Here is a 14,247-nt window from a genome sequence, read left to right as displayed (position 1 = left end):
TGCATTTCCCAAGGAATGTCCCTCGATACTAACACGCCAGGTGTCGATTTTTCGTTATGGTGTAACATTTGTTACATACCATAAATATATTACACAATAAACACACCAATATGATTGATTAACACAAAATATACATACTAAACACTTTTTACGCGTCCGGATTATTACGAATAAACTAAAATAACACACAGCAGTTAGTTCGATATTAACCATCAACACAAGCGAACTCAACAATACAATTATTAACAGCCATATCCCGAATATATACTCTATTCCAAATAAGTCTGGAAAAAATCGTGCAGGCAGATCCGCTGTCATTGGCTCAATTATCGGCACTCGTCGAGATCGGTCGGCGGCCGGATACAATACAATAGTATACAATACAATTATCGACAACAGCGCTCGCCACCGACAGATCGCGTGACATACGTGCGCGAAATCAGACGCGTTGTCGTCGTACATTTTTCCAGACTTATTTGGAATAGCGTATAATAACGTATTGTTTTAAGTATAATAATTATTATAGATATCTATATAAGCCAAACGTGTCTTATAATTGACAGATACTTCCATGGGCAAGTCCCCCCCCCCCCTCTGCGCTTTAAACTAAATTCTATTCCTTATACCAAACGTATAAGTTTTACTATAAAATCGAAAAAGAAAAAAAAATGGTCATCAACTACCCTCCCCCCTGATTAAAATCCTAATTACTCCCATAAATACTTCAAATAAAATGGTGCTCTAACTCCCAGCTACAGAAAACTCAACCATAAGAAATCGAAAATCTTCTCTAGATAACTAATATCGTAACAAAGTTCCCCGACCACGTTACAATGGGTATACAAAATGCAAAACTGCTGCTGATCATGTTTAAAACAAACATGCTCTTTTTTCCTAACCTTAACTGTGGAGTGTGGGGACCCCTGGTTTGAGAAAAAATCACCACCTGGCGCATTAGTATTGAAGGACATTGGTTGTATGACAGATATCGCCTCGTGGTAAGTGAAATTATTATATACTCCATGACATAACTAAGAATACTATCATTTCTTTTTAGACAAAATTCTGGTTATCACATTCGGGTTTTAAGTTAGTTGTTTGATATGTCTATGATTACGACAACTCCATTATTCAATTTTGCGGTATTGCAGTCAACGAGCGTTTGATATTGTTTAATATTTGTTATTTAATACCTCGTATCTTTTATACTTTTTCGTTGGAATAAATTAAAAATTATTTGAGTTTGATATCAGCATCGTCAGCATTATATTGTTATAGATCATCAAATTTATAACGATGGAAGTATTAAATAATCATCAACAATATTTTGATTTAATACCAAATGAAATGATTATAAAAACATTTATCTTCATCGATGCAGCTACACTTTTAAATTGCAGACTTGTGTGTAAAAGATGGCAAGAACTAATAGACGCATATGTATTTCAAGAAAAAGCAGCACGAGAAAACAAGTACGTGAATAATGGTCGAGGATACCATAGTTTTTCACAAATCGCTTCAAATGATGTTAAAAAATTAGAATTACCGTGGTATGTGTTTTATGTAATTATCAAATACGATCCATTCAATAGAAATTTGACGAAAAACCACTGTGGACAAGGTAATTAATAAATAAATTGTAAATCAGATCTAAACCTATTTCTAATTAGAATTTAAAATAATTCATACAATGTTATCATGATTTTTACATTTAACACAGAAAGATGGAAGCATTGGAGATATCATAAAAATCTGTCATCAGCTTTGAATAATGAACCTGATGTGACTAATTTGTCAAATATTGTAGAAGTACCAAAAAATGAACATATATTAAATGATCCAGACTTTGATGGGCATACAAGTTGTTTTATTATAGATTATCAGTATATAAGTACACTTTATCAACAAATTACATTCAAAGATTATGGTTTAAATGATATTATAATGAAAATTCTTAGACCTAAAATTTCATTTAGTGCATGGTATTGATACTCATATACTTAAAATATTTTTCTCATCTAAAATAATAAAATAAAATGCTTTGCAGGTTTTATAAAACATATTGTGAAAACAACAACGCTTATAAGTTACATGCCACTTTTCACAGTAAAACAAATGAAGTTATAGGTAAATGTGAACATTCCGATGAGAGTCCACAAAGAGCAACTGAGTGGACTAAAGTATGTAATTTTATTAATATACCTAATCTAATATTTTTTCTACACAATTCTCTAACAAAACAATCATTAAATATTAATTTTAAGGCTTCAATTCTGTATAACACCCAGGGTGATGAAAGTTTCTTGAATCTACATCATTCCTTGATGGACATCAAATGTCAGAATATTTTGTCTGGTATTTATGTGTCCTGCTCTGTAGTAAAAATGTTACTACCAATAAAATATAAAAATACTAATTCTTAGATGCATATCTAATTAAAATGTGTGTATATATATATATATATATTATATTTAAATTAAAAGTAAAGAAAAAAAAATACATCTCCAAAAATATAATTTTGTAACAATGATGTTATTTTCTATAATTAATTAAGAAGAAGCAGGGCTTGTAAGTTAATGCACTAAAAAATGTATAAATAAGCATGCAATAATGTACCAAAATTTTGAAAATATGTATTAAAGTATGCATATATATATATTTTTATAATTCTATTACTATTGTGTTGCGTGCCAATATCAGATTCAAGTTCAGGATGTTATTTTAAATGAAAATTACAACTTTTGAGAACAATGTGTTTATTACGTATAAATAAGTTCATTTAAATGATACAAAAAGTGGCTGAGTGTCATGAAGATGCTCAGATCTCTGTGGCTCTGGTACATCTGCCGTTGTGGCTCTCTGGACTTCCTTATATATGATTTTGATTCCTTGTTATGACAATTCGAAGCACCGCAGGTATCCTTTTACTTGTCATTGTGAAAGAGTATCCGTATTCAATAATACATTACAATATTACATTCTAATTGTTATGCGAAAATATGTTATTGAAAAGTAAATAACTACACCCGAAAATGCATTCTAATCCTAATGTAACAAGATTCATAATAATATGTATCTACTACCTGTAGATAATCTGTCATGACCATTAATAATATGTCAAACTCCCTGACACGTTTCAATCGTGTCATGGTCATGATAATACATACATTAGCATATATACTTATATCTCACTAAGCATGTTTTTCAATGTAACAGAAAAAACATGCGAATGCATTAACTTACAAGTTCTGTTGATAAAGAATATTAATTAAAAATTGTATTTTTATTATTAATAATTTGAATTGTAAAATAAAATAAAATATAAGGCTGTAGATCATAAGTTCCTTTTATTATTACAAATATGTTTTCAGTTAATTAAAGAATACATAGAATTAAACTAAAGACAATTGATTATTTTTCACTAATATATCATGTTTATATTTATTCTTATAAGTATTGGTGATTTGTCAGCTATAGAAATATTATACATAATAATATTATTATATTATTTTTTTTATTATTTATGTGCATCACATAATTGTTGTTTAATGTATGCAATATGTTGTTCGTAAGAATTAACTCAACAATTACTAATGAAACATCTTAAAAAATATAGACAGTTAGTCTCCAAAATTTTATTTGCGTGCAATGATTTATCATTAAATTCAAATACATACATGCCAATAATCTACTCAATGACATGACGAAGCTTCAATGTAGCAAAAAAACTTCTTCAATATTATTTTATTTATACAAGATGTATTTCAAAATTGAATTTTGTAGTGTTTTAACTTATATCAGGTGTTTTTCAAGTGTTGTGAATTCTTATTTTTGTGTTGAATTTCTATATTTGTTCAAAAGCTCAAAATGCTATAAAACAACTATTATTACAATAAATATGTAGCTATTTTATAAAATACAAATACATTAAAGATACAATAAAAGCATACCAGCTAACCTATAATTATCAAAATCTTAGTATTTTTTTTTAAATTTTAATATTGATTCATAGCAATACCATTAGTTGTTAATTGTTATATATTTATAATAAGTATACAAGATGAAACAATACATGTGATAGTTTACCTTGATAATTAGAATTGTTGGATCATCTAATAAAAGGTATTTTTTAACCTTATCATTAAATTAATTAAATGTATTACAAAAAAATGAAAATAAACAAAGAAAAAGTTAGAAATGTCTGCAATTTAATTTGTTGGCCTGTAAATAAATTATGTAGTATACGGTGTATCTGCCTAACCCGACTACTTCAGAGTATAAAAAATATATTTATTCTATGTATAATTATGAGATATTAATAAATTCAAAAACAAAATAAAATAATTTTAATTGAATAAAATGTGATAACAAAGAAAACCAAAAATGTGAAAATAAGAAGAATGCAAACATTTTGAACGACTTTTTGGAACCAGCTAGTCACAGAGTTATATTAGGTAGGTAAATTTAACACTGATTATTGTCTTAACTATAGACAATAAACACTGGTTTAGATTCTAAACCACCTAATTTACTATTTTATTTTGTAATATTAATATTAATAAATAGGTAATATAAAATATATCAAAGATTAATTGTATAAAAACATAGATATAATACATGTTAACAAAAAATTGTTTGCTAAACAACAGCCAATTCATACATACCCAATACCTATTATTCATATAAAAAAAAATATTGAATCATATATTTGGAGATATCATAGGATTAAATTGATTGACTGAAGCTTTACACTAAAATCATTTTACATTTGAACACACAATATATGATTTATAGTATAGTAAGTAAAAAAATTATATTACTCTAGACACTATTATATCAAAATTAATTATGTTAAACTTATGACCTATCACATAAAACAATGAAATGTAGGTATATAGTATACCTAAATTATGTCATATTTTTTTTTTAATTGTAAGGTTTGTACATAATATGTCTTAAAGTTGTGTTGTTTATAAGAAGGGCTATGATTTATTTGCATCAGCATAATTTTTATTTTATTTTTTTTTTTTTACTTATAATTACTTTTGTTTTAATATCCAGAATCAGAGTCGTGTTGAAGCAAATAGTGGTCGTTTTACTATGCATATTTTGGCATTTTAATGCAAAATCATTATTTCAATAATTAACGCTTAATATACATGGTGTGTGGTATATTTTAAGTAGTGATAGAAGAAAATAAAATATTACCTATTCAAAAAATGCCTACCTAGGTAAATATATTATGAAGTAAGAATATCTAGAAATGTAATCTATATCTTAACGTAATCTTCATATTATACTTGTACAAATTATGACAGTAATGATATTTAAGATTTTTCAATTACAGTAAGTATCTAATCTAACCTAATCAGCAAAAGTAGTATGTGTTTTAACAGAACCGTCATTAGTTATATATTAGTGAAGGCATTTCATACTTACATGATAATCAAATTGATTTTAACTTATGTCCTTAAAAATGCAAAAACACAAAATATTAGTGGAAAATGTTGATAGTATATTATTAAAGTAATAGTAAATAGTAACTTTCTTAATACAGTTCTTAAAATTGATGGAAAAAATTAATTTTTAGTATGTAGTAGTACCAAAATGTATCATATTTTTTGCATTTTTTATTACATATAAAAATTAGCCTTAATTATAAACAAACATGCTTAGGTATATATTTAACAACGTAACTACTGCATAAAATGATGAACCCCCCTAACAAATTATAGTAAATTTAAATATTTATAAAATGTATATGTTGAATTTTTAATCTTTAATGTATAATTTTTGATAAATTAATTATTGATATATATACCTATATAAAATATAAATACAGTTTTGTTTTCTTTGGTAACACATAAATGCTTATAATTATTAATATTGTTAACAAAGTTTAACATTAGAATAGTTATGTTTACACAACTTAGTTGGATGCTTAAGTATAATAATTAAATATGTTATATTATGCAAACAACAGAAACAAAAATAATAAGTAATCGAATAGGTAGTAAATATAAATATTTAATTTTTGTTTAATAGATTATTTCATTATCTTAAACATTATGACTAATATTTATCACACAAAAAATATTTTTAATTCGTGAATCTTATTGTATGTACTTAACAATAATATTACCAAAAAAAAAAAAAAAAAAAAGCATTTTATTAGAAATTATTAATTATCTTTTTTACAAATTTCTCAATGAGACATGATTAGCAATATTTTGTGAAATCATTAAGATTGGTTTATAAAATTTACGAATAGTTTTTATTTAAATGCAAGATTTGACATTATGACTGTATAATTTTAAAAATTTGTATAGAGATTATTATAAAATGATGTAGACCCATTATCTCATATATGTCAAAAAATGGGCAAATTTGGGTAATAGTTTTTTTTTTTAGGTATAGTATTTAAGTCTTTGTTTTGGACACATTAAACTCATTGTTTTACTATTGCATTAGTAATGGTGGCTATTGTACAGTAAAATACCGTGTTCCACATTTACATCACACATGTAACTCTTCTCAAACCGTTTACTATTGTTGTATAAAACAACTTATTTAATTTTAAATGTGTAGAATTGTTGTTTTTATTTTACAGATAATACCACTTCTTAAATAATAGAAAATCAAAACTATTTAAATTATGCAAACTCTTAAAATCATTATCAATATAACATGTTGGGTTTTTCAACTTTGAAAGTGAAAAGTTTTTTGATCAATTTAGATATAAAAATAAATGTTACTAAATGTTTTGTATTGAAAATTTTTAACAATAATAATAATAAAACTTGTAACTGTGTGTTTATTAATATTATCTGACTATGAATTACATATAAGTAACAATTTATCAAAATTTAAAATTTAAAAACATTTTACTAAGATTATGTTAAAAATGCATCCAATAATGATTAAATATGTAAGGAGAACATTAATTTATAAACTTACTAATTCATAGTAGATTTGAGATAGGTATTTTCCTATATTTTTATGTGAGTTGTGTGAGTGTACAGTTTGTAAAAACTTGGGTCTCTTTTTCTATAAAATTTAAATTTGATACCCACTGGTACATGATAATTTAGATATATAACATATAGGTAAGAATTTGTATCCAAAACCAATTGTGTTCAATTAATCATTTTTTAAATGAATACTACATAAACAAATATGATAATCATAAGTGTTCAATAACAGGCACATGCAAAAAATTGAAATGAAAAAAATAATCTAACCCAACCTGACCAAAAATTCCATGCTAGCTTATTAATATTTGGATACATATACCCTTATTCTGTGGTACCTATTAGAAACTCCATTGAATTTATCAAATCAAAAAACGTTATAGCAAATTAGGAGTACTAAAGGTACCTCCCTCTTACTACAGTTAGAAACCTGTGATTGATTTTATATTTTAATGCATTTCTTAAAAGTCTAAACAGTAAATTATGCTACATGGTATTAAAATGACGACGGTATGCATAGAATGAAATACACTAGAATTAACATTAAACATTTACTCAGAACAGCACCAGGTGTAGAGTTATATTAACTTGGAATAGATGCTGAATAATTGATTATATTATCCACTAGTTTATAGTTGAATACCATCAGTATTCATTCAATATTGTCTAATAAAATAAACTGAGTTCTACGTTATTTGTATGCTTAAAAATACACACACGTTAAATGTGGCCTGTGCACTGTGTGAACGATTAACTAAAAATAAAAATGTATGAGTAAATAAAAAATAATTTCTCTGAATTAATTGGTTAGCCTTTCCTTGTTCATCAACGTTTCTAAATTATAAATTATATTACTGAAAAATATTCTGCTTTGTAATGATGGAGAAGAGATATCACATGACTAGGAATTAGTATAATTAGCACCCAAGGGTTGAACTAGTCTTAATATTTAACATCCCATAGTCGTTATAGAAAATGGCCCATTTAGTACATAGTTACATGCTCGATTCTAGGAAGAATATAGAAGATACTAGAATACTATACATAGACAATATATATAAAGATATAATGGGCGCCAATTTATATCCGAAATAATGTAGTGTACTGAATCAATGTAGAATTGTTTTGAAAACGTTAAAATAAAGATACCTCCTACAGTCCTACTTCAATACTCGTCATTAGTCATGTGTTCCTCTTTATGTTTTTTTTTTTTTTTTTTTTTATTTATAAATAGATATACCTTTATAGTAAATATACCCAATACCTAAAAGATATCTATTCTCAAACACACATACCAACAATATATTAATGTTTACATATTCGTTGAATATATTATAATTTAAAAATAGAAAATTGTTTTTACAAATGAAATATCGTAATAAAATAATAAACATTTAAAATATGCAGTTTTTTATTTAGCTTTATTAGCTTTATTACGTAATAAAATGTATTGGCGTTCGGTCTAGAGTGTTTTTAATCGTTTAACAAACATTATACGGTCCCAAAAGTTCCTAGCCCGAGCAATAAAATTATGGTATCAAATTTATTGCTACGTATACAAAATTATACGATTATGATAGACCATAACATTAAACATGGTTACTATTATTTATAATATTAGTTTTAACTTAAACTTGTTATTATTATTATTATTATTATTTATTTAATAAAATAAATAAGGAAATGTATAAACAAAACAGAATTATGCAACCCTATAGTTTTATTCCGCAGTAATTGAGCAACTATATGTTTAGTTAAAATAATTACACATTCGTTCATTACCATATTTGTATACCTATCATAATTTATTTATACGTGAATCGTTAAAAAATGTGAAGATAAATAAATCATGAAAAATCCGAATATTATGATAAATGTACGTTAAAAAAACAAATTTTGAATTTTAAACTTTTTTTATATAATGTTGGTATAGAATAATTTACAAATATAATTCAAACAATACGTGATACAATTAATGAATAATAGAGTTATTGTACTATGTGGGACAGTTTTTATACGTACGTAACGAACCAAAAATACATAACAAAATCACTTGTAAATTAATTTATGTTACCTATGATATTCTATACAAAAAAAAAAATCATCTTTTTGAAAAATATTATTTAAACATCATTCAAAAACGTGCAACTGTCGTTCTATAATGTTTATAATATATTACTAATTAACACTTTTACGTCATAATTATATAGGAATAGGTAGGTATTTATATTATGATATATTACTTTAAATACATTTAGGTAATTAAAATAATGAGTATATATTTATATTATTTACATTGTATACGTACACTAGATGTTTTATTATTATGAAAGTTCAATCATTGTTAGATATAAATACTATATTGTTTTTCTTATTATTTATATAAATTTAAAATTAAGTTTACAATCATTAGTAATTTAAATTTAAATATATTTCATTTACACGAATAGGAAAAGTTAAAAACAGAATATTAATAACTAAACTCCACTAAAAAATTGAAGCCTATTTATTATTTAACTTAAAAATAATTGTTTACAGCTTATGTATTTGTGTGTGTGTGCTTTTGTAGTATGTACATTAATATACTTCAAAATACCAAATTACTTACAGTCTACAGATTATAATTTATTGACAACAATCGATAAGTTCAGTTACCTATAAGTACTTATTTCAAATGATTTTGTAATAATAGCACAAAAATTCCATAATCTCTTTCCTGTCATCCTCGACTCTTATAGATAATCCTTTAAGTTGATTTTTATTTAACTCACCAAGATATGTTTTAATTCAACTACCTATTTAAAATATATAATAGCAAAATGATTATAAGATGCTACAAGCAATTTCAGTGCATGTTTTATGATAGTGTAGCAATAGATTTTTTTTAATACCAGTATGATTATATTATAGGTAATTGTTAAATTTATTGTAGTTTAGTAATTAAATGTATTATATGGTACAAATATACAATTTAAGTATTATACAAATAAGTATTTAATCATTATTTATAGAACAAGGAATAACCTACATAATAATCATAAAACATAGTAATTCACTTATTAATTTACAAATACGTATACTTGTTTATTAGTTATAAATTTATAATGAAAAATTAATCGATTTATTTGTGTATATCATCATCATATTATGAAAGCTAAAAACTATAAGTATTATTGTTTTTTTGAGTAGATAAATAAGAAATAAAATAAATATATGATATTTAATTGAGAGTCTAATTATTAGTAAAAGCAATAACTATTTGTGGATATTATTGTTTGAATAAAAGTTAATAGGGGCTTCTCATTATTTATTTATTTATTACCATTATTGATTATTCAAATAAATATAGATATATATTATAATGGATGGAAACGATTTTATTAAAAGAATATATAAACATATACGAATTGGTAAACATCAATATAGTTTTAAATAACTTAAATTTAAAGACGATTTGTTAAGGTCTAATATTATTTTTTTAGTGTTATATTTAGATTTATAAGTAAATAATTCCAATAAAAAAGTGTAATTGTGTATGAACAACCCATGTGAAAATAAAATAAATAATAATTTAAAAAAATAAGTGGTCATGAGGTGGTGAAATTCTATAATGTATTTAAATAAATACCCAATTTATACTTCAATACGTGTAGTTTGAATACTTTAAAATTATTTTGTAAACTATTAAGTTAAAGTTTAAACAATATACAAAAACTAAAATCTTTAGGAAGTCGCTAACGTAAACGTATGGTATATCTAAGTTTCAGGAGTAGCTCCTAATTCATCATCGAGTAAAATCCAGTAATTGCGATATATTAAATTATTTGAATTTAATGATAATTCGAAAAAAAACAATTTTGAGAGGAGACTGCGTGTCCTCTATTTCTAAAAAAAATTTGTAATTTTCTCATTAGTGAAATATAATTTATCGACAACTTTAAATATAATATAATATCATATTTTTTTTGTTATTAACTTATAAGTTTAAGTGCTGACAGGGATGTAGTATATAATTCTGAATAAAAGCATAAAATTGGTCAAAACGATTTAAAATTATATTGTATTTAATAAAAAGTAATAATGTATCATTATTTTAAATTTAACTTCAAACATTTATATACATAAACGATTTTATTTAATTCTAATAAGAACAACGTATTAAGTGTTATGTATTCAACACACAAAAAAAATGTATTTAAGGTATTTTTTAATTTTGATAATAACAACTTATTACGAACTTTATATTTAAGCAAAAAAAAAGTTGGTTTAATTCAACTAAAATACTTTAATTTTTATAATAATAATAAGAATGTATTTCTTGTTTCAGATAATTCTCGACTAAGTTATTAGATTTATACATATATATCTATCTGTAATTATTTATTTATTCCGTGACCAAAAATTATTATTATAGTTCTTATTATTAAAAAATAATACCGGAAAGAAATATCGATAATGAAATACCATTTTTAGAATTATTAAGTATTTTGATATTGATGACAACATAAGTATACGATGATCGACGAATTGATTGGTACTTAAAAAAAGATTTATGGTTTGGACATTCCATAAGTGGATGCATAAAAGCACCCTCACATAAAACGCACTTGACTGGAATACTTTTGTACTTGGAAAATTGGTTCGAAAGGTGATATTCACCGTAATTGATATAACAAGAAGTTTAAAGTTGGCCCATAGTCCTGAATCCTGATAATTTTGAACTACTCTTGGTTTTAAATGATATATAAATTGATATATGTTGTGGTGTATGTTGAATATTTTCTTGTTATTTTTATTTGGTTTGAATTCTATAAAAAAAAAATAGGTAACGGATAGATATCAGCTTTTTTACGTTAGCAACACTTAGAACATCATTTAATTCGGCTGAATCCTCAGAATTAATAGTATCTAATGAAAATTCTTAAGCCGGTAAAGATTTCTTGAAATAATTCTGCAGGGCAATAACAGACAACAATGATGGAAGAAATATGTAGTAGCTGGCGTCTGTCACTCACTTGATTCAGGATAGCATAATAAATCAAGCTTCCATGAATAATCAAAAATGAAGATGTCGACTTACATTGACAATCCATTAATACCCATCATGAGTTGTACTAATGTATTTTTAATAGCAATATAGCTTATTAGTTGTTATACTAATAGTATAAATTGTTGGAGTCCAAGTATTAACGATTAGCTTACTAATATTTAAAAATTAATTGCTTACAAAATCAATGAATACGTTATTATATTAATCTATTCTTGATTTGTCGACTTCGTATTGTATTCTTCTTCATTGGCATCACAACTCTTCAAGATTTTTTTTTTTATTGTATTAATAAGTAATATACTTATAAATTGTTCTTATCAGTCACTGAGGCAAGCGAATCGATTAGGTTGATTTTTAGATGAGCTTGAATATGATGACAACATAAATCCATTTGGGTTTGATGATTTTTTGACGCGATAAAACCAATTAAGACTGGAATTAATTGTTTTTTTTATTATTATTATTATTTATTAAAAACAACGTCGCAATGCTTTATTGTTCATATAATGAAAACACTGGAACATTAATAATTTTTCTTGTATTATCCTAATAAATTTAGTAATATTATGTATAAATTGTACAATTATAACATTTTTAATTAATAATTATCATCAGGTAAATGTTTGAATAAAAAAAATTTTACCTGTAAGTAATTTTAAAAATGTATACTTCACTCTTTTCAAAGTACTATCCATAATCGCTGGTGTAGCAGGTCTAACACCAATCTGACTAATACTAAATTATAAAAATAATTATCGTATACCAATACCGGGGCCGTCAGTTGCTCATCCCTAACCTATACCATACGATAAATCATGCAGAATGCAAATCAATAATAATTATTAACGTGCAAATAATTCTCATACTACGAAAATTGAATCAATAAAAAAACCTCTGAAAAATATAAATAAATTTCATAACTATTTTAAGAATTTAAACAGCAACAACTAAGGAAACTTTTATTTTTTATTTCAAAGTAATTTTTTTCTAATGAAAACTTTTTAAAAGTGAGCAAGCGTTTCAAAACTTTTCTAATATTTTATTTATATGCTTTAATGTTTACTTCTATACTTTATTCTTGTAAGGTAAGTAAGCATATACATACAATAATTATTAAAAATTTATAAATATTATAGATAGGTATTTTTCGCAACATTTTTGTTTTGAAATAATAATACTTTCATAGCTTATGGTATCTTTTATCATTTTTTTTAAACCAGTTAACTAGGAATTTTATTTAGATATACTGTATTAATATAAGAATTTAAAGTATGCAGTAACAATAACTATGAGTAGAATAAATGAGCTATCGAGCTATTTATTGGTTACATTATAATAACATGAATAGTTTTTTTCTTTTTCGAAACACTTTTTGGAACAGTAAACACGATCAAAAGGTTCTATGCAGCCATGCAGCAAATCTCTAGATTGAAAAAAAAATATATATTTTATTATATTTTGTATTATGCAAAAAAAAAGTGAAAACGTTTTAAAATGTATATTTTTTTTTATTTATTTTTTATTTTTCTAAGATGGTAAAAATAAACAAGATCAAAAGTTTGTACTCAATCATGCAGCACCTATCTGATTGAAATTGAACATATTATGTATAAAATATATATCTATATATAATCAAACACTATTTGTCATCAAAATATTGACCATTTCTTGGTTCAAAATTATTTTTCAAATCTAAAAACATCCATCTTAGCACTCAGCAGTTTCAAACTAAAATTAGGTACCTAACTAAATATTAGTAGCAATCAATTTTTTTTTTCATGCATACGTTTATAAAATATATTGCAAAAGCATTCGTAAATCATACATTTCATATAAAATGTATTAAGTTATACTACAAGCTAACGATGTAAGATATAAAATAAAATAATACTCGGAATCATGTTTCAAAAAACTGCACAATACATAATAATATTTTATATCAAATATTTAAATATATCAAGAAACAAACTTATAAAACTACATATTTTTAATTTCTAGATATACGCAGCCGTGCATTTTATTAAGAAAAAATACGTAATTCGAGTAAACAATTCCGATCCCTGTTTAGAACTTAGTAGGCAATACATTGGCTGTATATTGTACATAATAAAATGTACACGTCGAATCCCGGAGATACGAAATACTTCAAAGCACCGTTTATGACTCTTAAAATAATCATACACAGTAAAACTTCCAAATACTGGACACTCTCGATCGCATAAATTT

The 14,247-nt window shown here is 24.7% G+C and overlaps 1 protein-coding gene across 1 annotated transcript; it reads left to right on the top strand.

The window, feature by feature from the left end:
- The first annotated feature begins 1,296 nt into the window (after nucleotides 1–1,296).
- Nucleotides 1,297–2,423, top strand: LOC112595303 (F-box only protein 6-like). The gene is made up of 4 exons (XM_025340450.1): nucleotides 1,297–1,621; nucleotides 1,721–1,982; nucleotides 2,048–2,180; nucleotides 2,265–2,423. Exons 1-4 carry the CDS (start codon nucleotides 1,297–1,299, stop codon nucleotides 2,421–2,423), a joined length of 879 nt encoding a protein of 292 aa, XP_025196235.1.
- Nucleotides 2,424–14,247: the final 11,824 nt, after the last annotated feature.

The sequence above is a fragment of the Melanaphis sacchari genome, unplaced genomic scaffold, assembly GCF_002803265.2.
Source record: "Melanaphis sacchari strain LSU unplaced genomic scaffold, SCAv2.0 Contig26_pilon_pilon, whole genome shotgun sequence".
Taxonomy (NCBI): Eukaryota; Metazoa; Arthropoda; class Insecta; order Hemiptera; family Aphididae; genus Melanaphis; species Melanaphis sacchari.
This window is presented reverse-complemented; position numbering and strand designations above follow the sequence as displayed.